Source organism: Cydia amplana, chromosome 4, assembly GCF_948474715.1.
Source record: "Cydia amplana chromosome 4, ilCydAmpl1.1, whole genome shotgun sequence".
Classification (NCBI taxonomy): Eukaryota; Metazoa; Arthropoda; class Insecta; order Lepidoptera; family Tortricidae; genus Cydia; species Cydia amplana.
Genome location: NC_086072.1, coordinates 11270670 through 11290146, shown reverse-complemented (window position 1 = coordinate 11290146; position 19477 = coordinate 11270670). Strand labels below are relative to the sequence as shown.

At 38.6% G+C, this 19477-nt stretch overlaps 2 protein-coding genes across 3 annotated transcripts; both read right to left on the bottom strand.

Moving 5' to 3' along the window:
• Positions 1 to 1611: 1611 nt before the first annotated feature.
• On the bottom strand, positions 1612 to 12216 carry LOC134663271 (pyrethroid hydrolase Ces2a). 2 transcript variants are annotated; one of them, XM_063519681.1, is made up of 11 exons: positions 12085 to 12216; positions 10318 to 10422; positions 10066 to 10200; positions 9535 to 9862; positions 9242 to 9441; positions 8982 to 9150; positions 8768 to 8889; positions 4740 to 4968; positions 4114 to 4252; positions 2150 to 2343; positions 1612 to 1770 (listed from the first exon to the last, which is right to left on the bottom strand). In XM_063519681.1, exons 1-11 carry the CDS (start codon positions 12178 to 12180, stop codon positions 1622 to 1624), a joined length of 1866 nt encoding a protein of 621 aa, XP_063375751.1. In that variant the 5' UTR covers positions 12181 to 12216; the 3' UTR covers positions 1612 to 1621. The 2 variants fall into 2 exon arrangements, with proteins under 2 accessions (XP_063375751.1, XP_063375753.1); XM_063519683.1 differs by lacking the exons at positions 10318 to 10422; positions 12085 to 12216 and having other exon boundaries at positions 9535 to 9866; positions 10066 to 10181.
• Positions 12217 to 12776: 560 nt separating this feature from the next.
• LOC134663261 (protein mono-ADP-ribosyltransferase PARP16) lies at positions 12777 to 19071 on the bottom strand. The gene is made up of 7 exons (XM_063519674.1): positions 18863 to 19071; positions 18007 to 18151; positions 15300 to 15455; positions 14321 to 14530; positions 13837 to 14020; positions 13305 to 13478; positions 12777 to 12933 (listed from the first exon to the last, which is right to left on the bottom strand). The coding sequence occupies exons 1-7, from the start codon at positions 18985 to 18987 to the stop codon at positions 12782 to 12784; spliced, it is 1146 nt and encodes a 381-aa protein (XP_063375744.1). The 5' UTR covers positions 18988 to 19071; the 3' UTR covers positions 12777 to 12781.
• Positions 19072 to 19477: the final 406 nt, after the last annotated feature.

Genomic DNA, 19477 nt, shown 5'->3' with positions numbered 1-19477 from the left:
TTGCTGGTAAATTAGCGATTTTTCCGATTTAAATAATAGTGTGCGCTTGATGACGATGCCTTGCTCGAGTTTTTGTGCTTGCACTGCTTGCTTGAGAATGACGTTTGACATTTAACTTTTTTTTGGTTGGTCCGTGACTTAAGCAGTAGGGCTCTACAGACCTTGCAACATATCACCAAACCATATTTATACTTGGTCAACCAGATCTTGACAGTAGAAAAAGGCGGCAATTTTGAAAAATGTAGGCGCGAAGGGATATCGTCCCATAGAAAATTTTAATTTGGCGCTTTTTTTTACTGACAAGATTTGGTTGACCAGCTATATATTACATTGTGGTTTTCATTGCCTTAAAGGCCCGTTCACAAAGGAATGGCGTCAATCCCATCAAGCGTCGACACGTACACAATTTCAGTGTAATTGGCGACCTAATCGTTTATTTTTGTGTCCACGATCCGCGTCACCTGATTAAATTGACAATTTAAATAGATTGGGCGTGGCGAAAAAATGTCCAGTCTGGACTAGCCTTAATCTCATATATCATGCTTGTCTTTGGGCGACCATTAAAAAGGCGCTAAATTCGTAACTCCCATAGCGCTTATTACATTTACACGGTCGCCGGGCTTGCGCCGGGCCGGGCCCTTTTTGTAGGAATTCCAGTTGGCCTCACCAAGTAACTAATTAATAATATGTTGCCTCACCTCCGCGTCTACTTTTCATATTAATATTTTCACATGACCTATTCGGAAAAGGGTTTTTCTTCCCTGCTAGGAGGGATCAAAGTGGCAATTTTCTGTTCTACGACACACTATGTTTTTACATTTTTGCATAAGTACTTTTTTAATTTAAATAATATTTTTAAACATAATAATTTCCTTATAATACAGCACTAAGCTCAGGATTCTATTCTAGAATCCCTCGCTGCACTTGGGATTCAACGGTGGATTCAATTATAGAATCTTTCGCTTTGTTCAGAATTCAAATTTACCTACCTACGTCCACGCCGTAAATATGTCATTTGCTCCCTTGTGAGTGTGACACAATCTACTAATTACATATATGCCACTATGCTGTGACGACTTTCTACAGAAAAAGCGATGGTCAGGTAGACGGCGATGGATGGTGATGGGTGCCCAGAAGGCTGGCGGCGTTGCCGCGCTGAACAGCAACGCCTTCCGGTCTATTAGGCGCTTGGCCAACTCTTTGTAGAGCTGTGCGGGCCTTGTCCCCACGGCCCAAACGCAAAGAGTAGTATAATATATATACGTCTCCACTATCCTAACGGCTCAAACATGCAACCGGTGTCTATGGTTGCATATTTGCGCCGCTTGAGATGCTCGCCATCATGCTCGGCCGCATCGGCAGCTGCGCTAGCCCTATTTTTTTAGCCCTAATAGCAGCGAGGTCCCTGGAAGATGGGACGGAGCGAGGGCATCCACGCACTTGGCGTTCCAGACGAGGGGTTGATTAAATTAAGTAGGTAGGTACAAATATAATATTCGTATATGTTTATATTATATACTATTATAATTGTTACTTTATATAGATTAACAAACACGAACATTTGTGATAGACATGTTTATTAAAGAATTCACTATTATCTATATAAATCCAAGCAGTCAAATCACTGATGAGAGTGATGCGAGTCATCGTCAAGGTCGGCGCGGCGCGCGCACTCTCTCCGCAGCACGAGCGCGCACGCGCATAGCAGCAGCAGCAACAACGCGGACACAGCGCACAGCGCGAATACGCCGCCGCGCAGACGACTTTCACCTACGATAATTCAAGTAATTAAGTATTATAGCAAATCACAACAACGACGGCGTCGATTGAATAGATTATGTAGATACCCGTTAATATATTTACGTTTTTTGCGGCATAAACGGCCGTATCTTTTTTTTACATTAACTTAGAAATTTGATTTTTTCACAGCTTCTCTCTCAACTGTAGACCTGAGTTTTAATTCCAACTCGATACCTCTACACGTTTCCGAGATAAAGGGTCTCACGACAGATAGATAAGACGGACGGACAAACAAAAAGTGATCCTATAAAGGGTTGCGTTTTTTCCTTTCGAGGTACGGCACCCTAAAAAGAATGAGGACTAAGTATTTCATAATCCTACTGGTACCTATTAAGTATAGACGGGATACCTTTCTCCAAAGTAAGCGGTTCGGAATGTCCAGCCTCGAATAAGCTAGCTAGTCGCGGCAAGTGCTGGAGCCAAAAGGCGGGGTCTCGCCCTGCGTCAGCGCCAGCATCGCAACTGTCCGCCGTGCACGCACGCAACTCCTGCACATGCGCGTCCCCGGCGCGGTAGCGGCGCCATTCATCGGGGCCTGGAGACCTGCATTGGTCATAAACTATACTCAGACACACCCACTTTAATTGTCAGTAGAAAAGGCGCCAAAATAAAATTTTCGCGCCTACACTTTTTAAATTTGCCGCCTTTTTCTATAAAAAATGTAGGTGTGCCAGAGTACCTATATTTACAAAATGATAACCTTTTATGTCAGTCATTTCACTACACAAACCGCATTTAGCAGCGTTATCAACTTATAAACATCACTCGGCAAAGAACTACGAGTACGCAGGGCCGGATTAACCCTAAGGCAGAGTAGGCAACTGCCTATGGGCCCTGCCTCGGCTAGGGGGCCCCGCCTCGGCTAGGGGGCCCCGGCGGCCCCGCGCGCGCCAAAAAAAAATGTGTTTCATATGGCCAAAATTCATAAATATTTTTTTATGGTACCTACTTATACCTAATGTCCAATATCAGTTTCTCAGACACACAATCATCAAATGATTATGTAAATTATGTTATTTTATAGCTTTTAAAGTCTGTAAATCGAGCTCGAATTTCAGGCTCCCGAGGGCCTAAAACCTCATTAATAAAAATAAAAATTAATTAATGAAACTTCGGCCCTCCGAGTAACTCTTGTATGACACATATATTATTGTTGAGTAACATTTGATGATTGGTTCGTATCAGAGCGCTGCTTTCTTACAGTTCGACCTTCGGCGTCGCTTTTTAACAAATATAAACATTGATTTCAGAAGCTTAGCCTTTTGCCTCGCATGAAAGCTCACCTCGCTGGTTATAAGTACGCTTCGGGCTTGTTAAATATGTGGAGATTGCTGAGCTCGACCTTCAGCCTCACTTTTTAGCTCAATTTTTGGTTCGTCTACCAAATCTCTTCTTCAGCTTACCCTTTGGCCTCGCTGCGCCAAGCTCGGCCTGCGGTCTCGCTTTTTAATACAATGGACATTGGTTGGCGTCTGTGATCCAGCTGAGCTTATCCTGAAGCACGGCTTTGACCTCGCATGAAAGCTCGCCTCACTGGGTAACTTCGGATTTTTAGGCTTTTTTAACACGCTTTCACAATTTTTCCACAAAAAATTTCGCGCTCGCTGCGCTCGCGATTTTTATTGCTTTTCCTATTTACAATGAATAATCATTTAAACACATGTAAAATATTTATTATTAGGTTAATTTTAATCACGTGGCTCGTATGGTCGGACAATCGCTGTTCTGCCTCGCAAAATATTTAACTACTTATTGAGAAAAAAAGAGCTCTCCCCACACTGGACGCAAGGAGGAATCGGCAAAAACTAATATAAAAAACCTTTATGTCCACGCAAGAGCTAAAAAGACATCGTTCGGCATGTTCGGATCGGCTCAACCGACGCCTGATGGTTGAAATTAAAACCGCAAACTTACTTCCCTGTACTGAACAACTGAACTTATGTATGCAGAATTAACTGTAAGGGGGCCCCGAGCATTGCACTGCCTAGGGGCCCCGACATGCTTAATCCGGCCCTGCGAGTACGAGTAATATGAAGCTACAAACAACACTGATTTAAACTTTCACGATTTTTACACATTGTCCCCGTGGTCTCGGCCGGAGGTCTTCTCCGAGACCACGGGGACAACGCTGTCCTCGAAACGTCGGAAGTAAATCTTGAAACTTATATATGCGATTAAGTCCCGTTGTACAATTTAATAAGCTACAAGTATGTAAGCTTCATATTTGGAGCTACACGGACAGTTTGGAGCCACTGACGTAAGTATTATTTAATTGTTCTTGCCTCTTTTTTTTTCAGTTAAATCTTAACTTACCCAAATTTTACGAAGTTGGTGATGTACTTTTGAAACATGGAAGAAATCCTTCTCTCATCTCTAGTCGCTGGTCGTCGCGCTACTTGAAGCATTAAAGCATCACCCAATAGAGTCACTAAATCTGTTCCGTGCACAGCTCCTGAGGTAGAGGAAAAAATTCGATATATTAACCCTTTAACCGCCATATTCTGATATATAAGACATTACATATCCAGCTCATTTCGCCACAGTCTGATAAATAAGACAAAGATCTGATTTGGTTTTTACAGCACATTTATAACTCCCGTAACTATGCCAACCTTACTCTGCGTGGCGTATTACTGTCGGTGGCGACACGAGCACGCTCGATCAAAAATTGCTGGCAAAAACCTTTTAACCGTTAATTGACTTAATCTTATTTATGCACTATTATAGGCAATGCACTGTGAAGTAACGTCTGCAGTTGGTACATCATAAATCTCATAATAGAACAGAGGTTGGCTTATAGGTAAAACTGTAGTCAGGTCTCCTGTGGTGTGGTTCATTAAACGTCTGTCCAAATTCCCAAAAAGTCAAAAAGCATTCAAGTTAGCATGGGAAGGGAGTGTGAGTTTTGTCTTTTATGTAGTCGCTGAAAGCTTGGTTACCTGTATAATTGATCTGTCTTCCTTGCAGGTCGACCCCGCCAGAATGCGAGTACCGGTACACGAACAGGCGTGACACGCGTCGTGCCAGCCGCGCGGCCAACAGCGCGCCGCCAGCGCCCCAAGTGGCTGCTGTCTCTGCGCGCCCTGTTGCCTCCACACGAGCTAATACAGATCCCTCAGAGTCCCGTGATAGCGGGCCCCAATATTCCCAACGAATCGCTTGGGATAGCTGCGGATTGTAAAAGTGTCTGCATTCATTAGTTATACCTCTTAAAAACTTGCAACTATTTCGAATAGGTATAGATTCATCATCAAATATTTTTTAATACCACAGTAGTAAAAAAGTCCCGCCTGACGGAAAGCGGTCGGCGCAGCCTATTAGGCATGCCTTGCCCGTGTTGCCGACCCCTTAAAAACCTGTAGGTCCTTTTGTAAAATACTTAAAGCCTAAAATACTAAACATTCCACAGCCGGAGCGTTCGCGGGTAGAAAATTTTTGACCGTCACGCCACATACGTATAACATGTGTTATGTTAATATACGTATGTATACGTATAACATGTGTTATGTTATACGTATGTATACGTATAACATGTGTTATGTTATAGATACGTAAAACGCTACACACACACCTTACTTATAATTCATTTGACCTAACTGGCATAGTAACTAGCATCCTAATAATAGGTAGGTATTGTATTGTTCCTAATAGTGCAGTCAGGCTCTTACTAAACGAGGTTACACCTTTACAATTTAGGAGTAAAGGCAGAGAATAAATATACCTAGTATTATAAAGGTGAGAAAGCGTTTTATTCCAGCATCTATGAGCATCTATGGCCGTGATAGCTCATAGAGAGATATCCACCATCACTTCACTTAGCATTCAAAGGGTTAATACCTGAGTGAAAAACCATGATCTTAATTATAAACCGTTAGAGTGGGCGTTTTTAGGGTTCCGTAGCCAAATGGCAAAAAACGGAACCCTTATAGATTCGTCATGTCTGTCTGTCTGTCTGTCCGTCTGTCCGTCTGTCTGTCTGTCCGTCTGTCCGTCTGTCCGTCTGTCTGTCCGCCCGTATGTCACAGCCACTTTTCTCCGAAACTATAAGAACTATACTGTTGAAAGTTGGTAAGTAGATGTATTCTGTAAACCGCATTAAGATTTTCACACAAAAATAGAAAAAAAAAACAATAAATTTTTGGGGTTCCCCATACTTCGAACTGAAACTCAAAATTTTTTTTTCATCAAACCCATACGTGTGGGGTATCTATGGATAGGTCTTCAAAAATGATATTGAGGTTTCTAATATCATTTTTTTCTAAACTAAATAGTTTGCGCGAGAGACACTTCCAAAGTGGTAAAATGGGTGTCCCCCCCCCCCCCCTGTAACTTCTAAAATAAGAGAATGATAAAACTAAAAAAAATATATCATGTACATTACCATCCCAACTAGCAAAAAGCGCTCTAACAACAGTCTCTAGACTACAATTTTTCGCTCTTATATTGATTTTATATCATCGTCTAAGCCCGGATTTGGGCACAACTTATAAGAGTATTTATTTTAATATCGTTCTAATATCAGTCTAATTGAATGCTGTTTGCACTCACAGTAATCTTTTTCAAAACTAAATTAAGCTGCCTTAGGCTAATATCGCTTTTACGTAAGTATCTTGTAAGCCTACAACTACATAGGCTTATATTGGTCGAACGTAAGTATCTTGTAAGCCTACATATGTAGGCTTATATTGGTCGAACGTAAGTATCTTGTAAGCCTACATAGGCTTAAGTTGGTCGAACGTAAGTATCTTGTAAGTCTACATAGGCTTATATTGATTTGTTTGTAAGGTCACACAGTCTCACACTCAGAGATTTGAAACATTCTATTTGTGATGTATAAAATATACGGGTGAAATTAACCGCAACGTGACAAAAATATATTAGTGTAAGTGTTTATGAATTATGTTAACTATAATAACGTGCTATTTATCATCGTGTGTTTATGTTATGGTAAGAATTCACATGGGAAAATATTATTTACTGTAAAGTAGACCCTGTTTTACACTTCAAACTTCATGCGCCTAATCAAATATGGTATTTGAATATTTTTATAATTATTTTATTTCTTTATTTTGTATTGATAGTCAGCCATTGCTGTAGCTGTATTTTTCAAGCGCACTATTAGAGTCTTATAAGCATTCTGAATACAAATGATATGGCCATGTTGAATAAATTAGGGTTCCTTGCTTTACTTATACTTACAATAGTGTTCCCAAAAACGATTTAAGATCAAACCATCTTATATTGATCTTCACTTTTATGATATAAGTGTCTTGATCCTATATCACTCCAATATCTTACTAAAGTGCTGCTGTTGATCTTATTATAGCTTTGAATAAGATCAGAAAAGTACGTACTTACAGTGTTCTTATGCTATGCCGATATTAGTCTTACATTCTTACAATAGCATTTAGAAATCTAATATAAAATTAAATGAACTTAGAGAATGGGGATATAAGACCAGGTACTCTCGAGTTCAATGAGACTTCGTAAATGTTGTTGTAAGAGCAAGAGGCTTAAAATAGTATTATGCCATGTTGATATTAGTGTTACATTCTTACAATAGCATTTAGAAAGTCTAATATAAGATCAAATGAACTTAGAGAATGGGAATATAAGACCAGGTACTCTCAAGTTCAATGAGACTTCGTAAATGTTATTATAAGAGCAAGAGGCCAATAATAGTATTATGCCATGCTGATATTAGTCTTACATTCTTATAATATAATTTAGAAAGTCTAATATAAGATCAAATGAACTTAGAGAATTTGGATATAAGACCAGGTACTCTCAAGTTCAATGAGACTTAGTAAATGTTATTGTAAGAGCGAGAGGCTCATAATAGTATTATGCCATGCTGATATTACTCTTACATTCTTATAATATCATTTAGAAAGTCTAATATAAGATCAAATGAACTAGCTTAGAGAATGTGGATATATAAGACCAGGTACTCTCAAGTTCAATGAGACTTAGTAAATGTTATTGTAAAAGCGAGAGGCTCATAATAGTATTATGCCATGTTGATATTAGTCTTACATTCTTATAATAGCATTTAGAAAGTCTAATATAAGATCAAATGAACTTAGAGAATGTGGATATAAGACCAGGTACTCTCAAGTTCACTGAGACTTAGTAAATGTTATTGTAAGAGCGAGAGGCTCATAATAGTATTATGCCATGTTGATATTAGTCTTACATTCTTATAATAGCATTTAGAAAGTCTAATATAAGATCAAATGAACTTAGAGAATGTGGATATAAAACCAGGTACTCTCAAGTTCAATGAGACTTAGTAAATGTTATTGTAAGAGCGACAGGCTTATAATGGTATTATAAAATGCTCTTATATACATATATAAGACTAGGTAATAAGACTAAACTTACTAAAGTGCGTATTAGCTTGTCTAAGACTAATATAAGAGCGATGATATGTTCAAAACAAAAATAAGAGCGCTATAAGCTCACTACTCTTATAAAGTGCGCAATCTGAGACTTTTTTGCTAGTTGGGATGTAAACTTCCACCGAAAATTGGTTTGAACGAGATCTAGTAAGTAGTTTTTTTTATACGTCATAAATCGCCTAAATACGGAACCCTTCATGGGCGAGTCCGACTCGCACTTGGCCGCTTTTTTTTTTAAGTTGTCCTCTACACTTTTTTTTCAAATTTGGGATTTTTTATGTTATTTCTACTCAGAATCACGAGCTCTTTCTATCCTAATAGGAGAAAAAAAGTGTCCTAAGGTTTTTATTTCCGTCACCATTTTTCATAGACTTTGTATGGCGGTCGCGGAATGGAAAGACCGAAAAAAGTATGGAAATTTTGGGACACTTTTTTTCTCTTATTAGGATCGAAAAAGCTCGTGATTCTGAGTAGAAATAACATAAAAAATCCCAAATTTGAAAAAAAAAAGTGTAGGGGACAACTTTAAAAAAAAACGCCCTAGTACGAGTAGGTAAGTAGTTTACCACAGATATTGCATCGGACCTGTCCAATGAAAACATTCGCAACAGTTTTGGTATGACTTTAGTGTCCGTATATTCCGTAACATACGCCGCTCCACGCTTCAATAGTTCATCATATTGTCCGTCTGCAACAGAGAAAAGCAATTTGCCACAGCTCGCATTTGTATTTACTGAACCTTGACCGAAATTTTAACAGATATGTATATGAAATACAAACCGCTGTAGTTTATGGCTTCAAGGTCAGTAGTTCCCAAAAGCAGGTCAAGCTGTATGGTCGGTTGTTTAGTAGCTGACAGTGCAACCGATAGTGAATTTGGTAGGTAATATTGTGATTCCGGCAGAAAATTATCTGGTACGGGGCGCATGATACTGCTCCAATTTGAATTCTGAAAAAATGCGTAAGGATCATAAAATGGTGATATGTTTTTTATTTAAGACAATTATTTATAATATTGAAAACAGAAATCGTGAAATTACCGAATATATGGCTAATAAGTCAGACAAGGGGCGCGCTCTCAAGCATCGAAGTATTTCTAGGTCTACAACGCTGGTGCACCCTAAAGAACGAGCTATATCGCGCGAGATTTTCTCAGCATCAGTGGCGTTATAGTGCATGTCTTCACCCAAGGCGTGCCAAATATCACGAGGTGACATTACTATCGCACGCTGAAATAAGCCTGTCAATAGAAGAAGCAATAGATTAAGAATCTGCCAAGTGCCAAGTTTATTAGTGTACCACATATCACGCTTTCTATTTTTTTAGGTTTTACCAATAGCTCTTGGAGACGTAATGTGATGCAATATACTGTCAGCGCCCGCTGAATGCCCTAAGAGGGTTATTGTAGTCGGGTCACCACCGAACGCAGCTATGTTTTCGCGAACCCACAACATTGCCAAGTACTGATCGAGCAGGGCGAGGTTACCGCGAGCAGCGATAGAGCCTAGTGTGAAGAAGGAGAGAGCGTGGAGGCGATACGCCACGGTCACCACTACGACCCCTTCAGCGGCCAGCTCTTGGCACGGCAACGTCACTCCACCGCGAGACCATGATTCGCTATACAATATCACCATCACGGGTAAAGATTTTCCATCCGCTCGCTTTCTGAAAAACGTTACGACGTTAAAGGTTCCGTCACACAGGTGCGTTTTCCGGGCGGGGCGAAAGCGGGGCGTGAGCTTTTTATATGTAAAAGCGGCGCGCCCCGCTCAAGCCCCGCCCGGAAAACGCGCCTGTGTGACGGAACCTTAAAGTTTGTATGTTATTGTTGAAACTTATGTTGAAGGAATTCTCATTTTCTTACCCGTGGTGTCCAGATGTTTAGGAAAAGACAATTTTCACTGAAGTTGTCGCTTTCACTATCGTTCAACTGCGGACACCGTGGTGGCATCTTGTGTGCAAAAAATGTACGACTCCATCCAGGATGTCGTGTTGGGGCCTGAGTAGGTATAATAAATAGTATTCAAATACCTATACCTACCCGAACGTTCCACATTTAAAAACAATTTAATAGATGTACCTATACACTAAACACATTAAATTTTGTGATACTTACAGCAAATCTAAGTGTAAAAGCCGAAGAAAAATCATTAGCAGCGTAGGGCACTCCAAAGAAAACTTCGACAGGAGTTAAAGATGAACTTGTTGTGTAAACCCTTATCTGAAAATGTATATCAGATTTATAGTAAGACTAATAAATCTAATAATATACATGTACCTACCTAATGGTTATAAAATATATTTATTTGCATTAATTGTGGTTACAGTCATGGTCATCAACACGAAGGACACGGGGGGCCACGAAGGGTAACATTAGGCAAGGAAAATACTTCCATTACTTCCCCTAGTGAATGGGTTACAATCCTAAAGTATACATATATGTATGTTTGAATTTGTAGTACCGAGTGTGAGTCACACACTCGTACCTACAGTGTGACGGTTCAATTGTCTGTTGAGAAATTAATGGCTCCTCTACACGATGGGCCAACGCCGGCCACTCCACTCCAAGGCAAGTGATATTGCTATCTCATTCTACCGCATGGCTGCGTCCCTTAGAGTGGCCGGCGTTAGCCCATCGTGTAGAGGAGCCGTAATGTTGTCAGCAGAGGCTGCTAATTTGGTATTGCATTATTATATTGTGTTATGTTTAATATTATTTAAGTATCTCATTAATCTCATTATACTACAGCATGTTCAAAGTTAAGTGTCACTAGTAAATTCATATTTTTTGAGTTTCAATATGACGGTTTGTTTACATAGTTTCTATAGAATAGTTGAGTTCTTAACAGGTTATGGGCCTAGCACGCTTCCACTGCGCACAATTCGGCCAAATCTAACAACTGTGACTGCAACTAAAACGTAGTGATTACCTATGTTCTCTTCGACTGGAACTTTTTAAAATGATGACCCTCAAATATTTAACCGGTAAGCGCCACATGCACCATTCCACTAACCCGAGGTAAACCGGTTAAACCTGGAGTTACCAATGGTTACCAGAACAATTTGACACTGGGTTAACGGTTTAACCGCTTAACCCCGGGTTAGTGGGATGGTGCAAGTGGCCCTAAGATAATTATCATCGTCCCTACAAAAACATTAACGGTGATAGAGCATATCCGCACCACTGCGTTTTACAGGCCCGATGACGATGAAGTCCGCAGCAAGCTCGGCCGTATTTCACCTTTCCATACAAACGGAGTTTCCTTTCCTTCTCATTTTAAAACTACGTGTTGGATTGTAATGAAACTTTACACATAGGTACAATAACATGAGGTATTAAGTACCTAATATATCTATGCCTGTAATTAGTTTATATAGCTCCAGCTTATAAAACAAACGAAATAGAGCAAAAACGAGTTTGATACGAAAAAATTAATAGGTATGTATATGGCCCTTAAAATATCCTATTGTAATACAAAGTTTCAGAGCAATCTAGCCACAGTCGTTTTAAAATGAAAGCGTAACTACGTTTGTATGGAGAACCGAGCTTGCAGCGGACTCTTAAGTTGTAATATGCACGATTTGTGAACGAAACAGTAATGATAAATTTACATGTATGTGTGAACGCCCACCTATTTAATTTTAGTTCCAGTTCATAATAAAATTGTATGGAGCGAGAGGTGATGGGTGATAGGTGATATGTCGATATGTTCGACATGTCCTAATAATATAGCAATAAGTATAGGTTCATTAAGGTGACGGAGACGTGAATTTAATTCAATACTTATATTCTTAACTATACAAGGTAAACATCATGATGCCCTTGAAGCAGTTGTGGTGCCAATAAGCTATACATAAAAGAAATGTAATGTTTTATACTTACCCCAACAATCCGTCCTTGTGGTAAAGTTACAGTAGGATCTTGAGCAATTACACAAGAGAGTGTAAACAGGCACCAAAATAAGTATACACGGTCCATTTTGTTTCCATGTAAAATAAAACAAAATATACGGAAATTCAATCCGCGCTCTGGATCTCTGTCTGTGTCCTGTTTGATTCGACGTCGCGATAATAGGTACACCGTGCGTGTACGGATGGAACAGTCGTTCGGTCAGTAAGGACGATGGAACTCATGTGAGATGAGCATAACATTATGTTTCGATGGACATTCGGCACAATAACAATTAGATTGTACAATGATTGCGCTCCAGCCCATGACGGGCACCGTGACGACCTACCGTCATTGTTCTAACAGCACGAACAATTCGGTTTGCGACAAAAAATTTGAAAATTGTGTAAGGTGTGGATGTAAATTACTTAATTGTTAGAAATAAACTAGGTGCATGTTGGTTAAACAAGCACATTACGTGCTCAAAATAATAGATAGTCATTAAACAGTAACCGAAATTTAAAATACGAGGCTATAAAAAAATATTTATTTGAATTTTGTAAGTTGGCTAACTAAATTACAATATGACTTACGGTAAATTTAATAAACACATAATAAGTAATGAAACAACAATCATACCATACATATGTACCTCTCGGTACGCCTATACACGGGACTAATATTTCTGAAATCAAGGTTTAAAATCAAATTTGTTCAGTAATGATTCGTAATAGTGCTGCATTGGTTGGTTATTTGCAAATCCGATGGTCGCCAGCATCAATCCGTATCCAAGAAGTATTGAAAACAGTTTATGTCTTGAAACCCATTGGCATAATCCGCGCTCTGAAAAATATTTCCTATTCAGACCTAAACACACACATAGTATAATATAAAGTCTCTCCCCGCTGTCTGTCTGTCCATATGTATACTAGTTTAGATCTTTAAAACTACGCAACGGATTTTAATGCGGTTTTTATAATAGATACAGTGATTCAAGAGGAAGCTTTATGTATAATTTGTTAACCCGTGCGAAGCCGGGGCGGGTCGCTAGTGTAATTATAATAAAGCAAAAGGACATGCAGATTTGGATAAGCAGGTACCTACACCTATATATATATTACGTTGAATAGCTGCTGCTCTAGGTTGAGGGCATTACAATATTTACCCTAAAGGTTTAGTGTTTGTGTGTTGTATGTTAACTATTAGAGACGTACCATTATGCATGTTACCGCTCGTGGTTGCAAATCTCATTAAATTCGGTTGCTTGGCATACACCAAGATGTAGCGCACGCGTATCAGGTCGCTGTTGGTAACGATGTAGTGAGCGGCAGCTCTGTGGTCGGCAGTGTGTCTGTCGTATCCAGCTCTACCAGTGTCTCCGGAATAACCTATATTCAATAATAACAATTGAAAAATTAATTTACAGATACATATACTTTGCCAACTTTTCCTTAAACGTAGACTTAATTTAGATCAGGGACTTTAGAGGGAGAGTGCTGGACTGTGTCTATTAAGTCTAAATTCTAATCTATGGACAATAGGAGAAAACATCCGAACAGCACCGCACAACTTATCATTTTAAAGTGCGGAGTGAGACTGCATGACAATCGTTGATTTGATTCGAATTACGAAATAAGTTGGTACCTAATTCGTAGATAATCTGAACTGAAGAGAATAGAGATTCAACTTGCTTAAAAAACCCTTTATCCCTTATATGGTAATTGGTATAAATTCTGACTTCCTGACCTTCATTAGAGCTCGGTTTCTGGTAGTTGATGCCCTCCGGTGCGTCGATGACCTCGCAAAGCGCGACGCAGGAGATATGCCCGCCGATACAGCTGGCTCCCCAGCCGAACCCGCCGCGGCTGTACGGCAGGCTGGCGCTCAGCTCGCTGGTTAGGTACAGGCCGTTTCCGACCATTGTACTTTGCTAGATGATAAACGGTTACGAATTGGATAAGACTGGAAAATTGAACATTCAGCTAACCCTCCACATATTGTTGCTCTACAATTGCTCAAAGTTTATTTTTATTAATAGGTAGTTGTGGTTATTTTATTTTTTATGTTTTCTTTATGCCTTTTCCGCAGTAAGATTTAGTTCATCGTCATATCTTTTACCATTGGGTAAAAGATATTGAAGCTATTGAGCTTCAAAGAGAGAGCCTTTTCGAGCGGGTGTTAATTTAATAAAAATTTTAGACCATGCGATACAAATTAATTGACAGGGTACCTTTTTCAAATGCTGATGCAGACTAAAACTAAGCAACGAGTAAAAGTTTTCCAAGTGACTTCCATGATATGCGTAGAAAACGTTATGGTTCTTCGCCAATTCCTTCCATTTCTGCTCCGCGTTGGATTTGGCAGCACTTAACACTTGAAAAATGTACTGAGGTCTCGGTGCAGGCTCAATGGAGTCAACGTAATTTAAAATCGGTTCATACTGTAAGACAGCAAATGGAAGAGTTTTGTAAGTGTTATAGGTAATAAGAATAAGAAATAAGAATATTAGGAAATCATTTATTGCTACACACAATACAAATAGGTTAATTACAAAATAAGTATCAAAAAATTGGCAAAAGGAATGGGCTCAGCAATCTCAGCATACGCTGCGTCACCCATTTCATCACAAATTGCCTTCGCAGCGCTGATTTTCAGTCCGTCCCCTTCACTAAACCACATTACACTGAATACAAAAGGCGTTCTCCTCTTCGCTTTAGGTACCTACTCCATTCACAAATATCAAAAACTGAACCTTCTCAAATGCTTACAAAATTTCGACTCCCATGAAATTTCGTGAGCAATTGAGAAGGTTCCGTTTTTAGAAAAATATCGTTATTAGGCATAGGTACCTAATGGCAAATTTGGACTCCGCGAGGTTTAGGTATAGCGTAGGTACAGAGGGCCTACCGCGAACCACGTTCGACATGTTGCCTCCCTGTCACACTTACGTACGAACTTACAAGTGCGACAGAGAGGCAACACGTCGAACGTGGTTTGCGGTAGGCCCTCAGAGCCATTAGTACCTGACTAATAGTTTATTTTATGGTTAGTGGTCGGGCCAGTAACTACGACGTTCAGTAGGTACCATAGGGAACCGTCAATTTATTTTATATATATTATGCTAAAATTTTTAGGACAAATATGTCAAAATATTTTTCACTAAATTTGTCAGTGTTAGTTTATATTAACTTATAAAATAATCAACGTACCGAATCTGGTTGCATGGTTTTAAGTGCGGGCTCCTTTAGCCGCACAAGAACATAAAACAGTAGGTGTATTATATCACTGACTTTACTCAAGTCCTCTAGGTTTATCAGTTGTTCAATTACGAGATCCAATGCTGGGACGTCACTAACAACACTCAACTGAAAAAAAGTAGGTACTTAGTACGTTAGCATACCTATACTTAATTATTCTCGGCAATATAAATCATAATATTCATAATTTTCTTTTCTGCTGATGTTCACATTCATTGCCGGAGAGAACTTTCATAACACTCGCCCGCATAGGCACATCTGCGGGCGTAGCACGGTTTATCATATTGCGCGTGGTACCGACAGCTTCGAATGGACCAGCGGTCGGCAACCTTTTAGCAGCCAAGGGCCACATAGTAGTTAACGAAGTTGACGCGGGCCGCACTTTGTTAATGTTTATGACTAGACTAGACATTGTCGTGTGTCAATATTACATACAAAATAGCCAGGGAGGCTCGCGGGTTGCCGACCGCTGGAGTGGACGAACAAAAAAATGGTGGAGATCCACAGCGGCGCATGGTTTGCACACGGATTGTAGGTACCTATATGTATAGTCATTCTCAGCGCGGCTTGCCCTTGCATTTTATAGACTTAATTGTACGTTGATCGATTACGAATATTTGTTCCTGTGTTATGACTTATGAATGTTTTCCGAGATTAGCTAAACATAAAAAAAAGCTACATGATATGTGTCTTAATATGTATAATTACCTAATGATATGAAGGCAAGCGAAAATTGCATCAATGGCTAAACAACTACAATTTCTATAGCACAAATGATTTCATGGACATGAAATTTAGGTAATTAATTAGACTTGTCTTGTATAACATTAATAATTATTATATTATAAATAGAGACATTATTTGTATATGTTTTGCATGATAGTTTATAAGTTTTGTACATATTTTGCATAGGTACCATTTATGGTTAAACATGAAACCTACCACCATTGAGCTATTATTACTAATACATTATACTTCAATGCCTACCACCTATCGCATGAACACCGATGTACCTGGTAATGTTTATCGCAAATAAAAGATTCTTATTCTTATTCTTATTCTTTCAATGTACCTACCTAGCTACGTCTTGGCGGGGGCACTACCGTGCCCCCAGATTTTATTCACGATTTTCTATCTCGCCCATCAGTCCTACAGCAATGCCTTCGTACAGTATTATGGTCCTTAAATGTAACAGGACTGATTGAACAGATAGAAAAATGTGAATAAAATTTCACGTTTTCTCCATAGTAAGTATACCTATACTTAAGTAAATGTACAGAAAAAGTATTTTTTGAATTTGTGGCTTTTTAGTACATTACCGTAAGTTGACCCCTAGGAAACTATTGATACTGGATAGGAATGGAATCGATTGGCTTAAATAAGCATGTGTAAAACGAAAAGTTTTCATTTTCATACAAATTGTATGGGAAAAGTTTTCCTCGATTTGTGACTTTTCTAGCCGTTAATCTTTTTTGGTCCCATACAAGCTTTTGATCCTGGATAGGAATGGGATCGATTGCTGTTTGCCAAAAATTACCTTTTTCTCGCACCCTGTAAATTGTTTCTAAAATCTGTAAACGCCAATCTTCATTAATTTGAAATTGAGCCAATTGAGGGAAGGTCTTATTAGACCCATTTCGCGTAGCAGCACGCGATCTGGTAGCTGCCCTGACTGACCCAATAAGAAAATCCACCCTGTACCTATATATAGGTATATCTATATTTTATCTATCGTGGTCTAGTATACTTACCCACAACGCAAATCTTATATTGAGCTTGGGTACCTACTGTGGGACGAGTGGTGCTACTATTTGCCGAAAATCGTTTTTCCTAGTTGCGATTTTTGCCATTCGCAAATTTTACCACTTCTTAATTTCTCAATAGGTTCCTCTCCCGATAGCATCTCTAACCAATTCGCATATTTTCCTATATATTTATTTTTCAAAAGATCATTTCCCTAACTGGATTTCTAACCATTCGCATAATTTCCCGCTATATTTCATTTGTTTACAATCACTAAAGAGCGTCATTTGACAGAGCCTAGTTAGACGATGACGAGCGAAGCGAGGAGGAGTGTGCTGTGTGTTAGGTGAACTGCGACCAAAACAGTGCGCCAGAACCAACATATTTTATTGAAAAATAGTCATTTACAATACCTACAGATAATAAGAAAAGTTATCCAAACTATTCGAACGGTTTGAAAACGTATCAGGAAGATAAGCAATTGAAATATAATTATAATAGGAAAATATGTAAAATTGGTTCAAGTTAAGCAAATATTGCTTCCAGTAAAATTTGATTTTCGGGAAATAATGGCTACTCTCTGTGGGGTGGGACTATGTCGGCAAACCCCGGCTCTCTCAGTCTCAGTTTGCCGACCCCTAGGTGGATTTGTGTAAGATTGTCTATTTTATTTATTATTCTTTTTTTGCTAATCTAAATTTATCCTCCTAAGGCCCAATGTCCTACCTATAGTACTTCTTCAGTTTGATGAAATTTAAACCATATTCAATTGGAACAGAGTTGCATTTCATTTGTTTCGTTTAATCAAATTTCAGTGGATAATTTTGGGTTTTTCATGTGTATGGCTGGGCCTTAGAGGTTATAAAATCTGTGTACTATCGTATAAAAGTTTTAATACACTCTTTAAACAGGTTACCAATTCGTCCATGTCCTTCACCCCATTTTTTAAGAAAGCTGGAGGGAATGGCCTTAGGCTGCTTTCGTATCTGAAACTAAACGCCGCTGCGACGAACAAACTCCATTTTATGTCACAGGCTTTGAAATCCTTTTCAAGTATACATCTGCAACATAATATTTATTTATCTTATAGACAATTTTTGTGGATAGGTATACTAGGTAAAGAATGCCCTTTATTAGGTTAAAAACTCGCTCTTGTTCCCAGTTGGCACCTATACTCAAGCATGGCATTGCCTTTTATTACCTACTACGTTAAAATCTTAAAATATTCGCTCATTCACAAGAAGGCTACAAGACTTTTAATGTTCGGGTGTTTGCAGTTGATGTTGATAAGGGTAATTATAAACACGACTTTTATTAGGGCCACTTGCCAATTTTTAATTTTTTTTTTTATTTTTTTTTTATTAGGGTTGCTTGCTTGGGCCAGTAAGGGCATTTATTTGTGTGATGAGCACAGATATTTGTTCCTGAGTCATGGTTGTTTTCTATGTATTTAAGTATTTGTATATTATATCTATCGTTGTCTGAGTACCCACAACACAAGCCTTCTTGAGCTTACCGTGGGGCTTATTCAATTTGTGTAAAAAAAATGTCCATTAATATTTATTTATTTATTTACTTGCACCATTCACCCGGGGTTAACCAGTTAAACCAGGAGTTACCATGGTTACCAGTACAATTTGACACTGGGTTAACGGTTTAACCGTTTAACGCACCATCCACTAACCCGGAGTGGATGGTGCAAGTGGCGCTTAGACTTTATATTATATTATTGTTTTTGTACTATATTACTCAAATGTTTTTTTAAAGTTTACCTTAGGTGAGCAGCTTTTTTCGCAAGAGTGAGTTTTGGCTGACTGTTATCTGGTATAGCTTCAGATGTGGACACGATATTGTAAATAGTGCCAGTATCAGATAACACGTCTAGCTGTTTTTCCATTTTATTCTATTCGTAATACAAATACATTAGTGCATGTTTGTTTTCATCACATGTAAAATCATAATTTTAATAATGTAAAATTCAAAAAATCATAATTTTATATTGTCAAGTATATTGCCAGATATTAGATAATGACATTTTTTTTTTGAAATTGCTATTTATTCTTTAAAGTCTTTAAATGATTAGTTGTAATTTCTTCGTGGCCAGATATTCTTTTAAAAATTGCCGCGTTATTATTTTTCAGATGGTAATACTCATTGAAACAAGGCAGCCCTAACATATGTTGCCAGAAGTAAATATTACGCAACATAGTAGATTTTAATACGAATATAATTTTACTTCACAAGATTTCAATGATTTATTTGTTTGTTTAACATAGGTATGTTACAAGTTAGGTGTTAGATATGTTCTTTGAAATATATTCATGAATTTATACACATAATTTATGATTTTTCATACGTGTTCTTTTGTTTTTAGGGTTCCGTACCCA

Bases quoted from the DNA above. Each gene is read 5' to 3' on its own strand.
- LOC134663271 (XM_063519681.1), bottom strand. From the start codon at position 12,180: ATGGACCGTGTATACTTATTTTGGTGCCTGTTTACACTCTCTTGTGTA. The intron at 10,201-10,317 runs GTAAGTATCACA...ATACCTACTCAG, and splicing joins CTTTTACACTTAGATTTGCT to GCCCCAACACGACATCCTGG. The intron at 4,253-4,739 runs GTAACCAAGCTT...CCTCTACCTCAG, and splicing joins AAGACAGATCAATTATACAG to GAGCTGTGCACGGAACAGAT.
- LOC134663261 (XM_063519674.1), bottom strand. From the start codon at position 18,987: ATGGAAAAACAGCTAGACGTGTTATCTGATACTGGCACTATTTACAAT. The intron at 15,456-18,006 runs GTAACCTGTTTA...ACTTTTTTTCAG, and splicing joins TGAAGGACATGGACGAATTG to TTGAGTGTTGTTAGTGACGT. The intron at 13,479-13,836 runs GTCAGGAAGTCA...TATTGAATATAG, and splicing joins GAAACCGAGCTCTAATGAAG to GTTATTCCGGAGACACTGGT.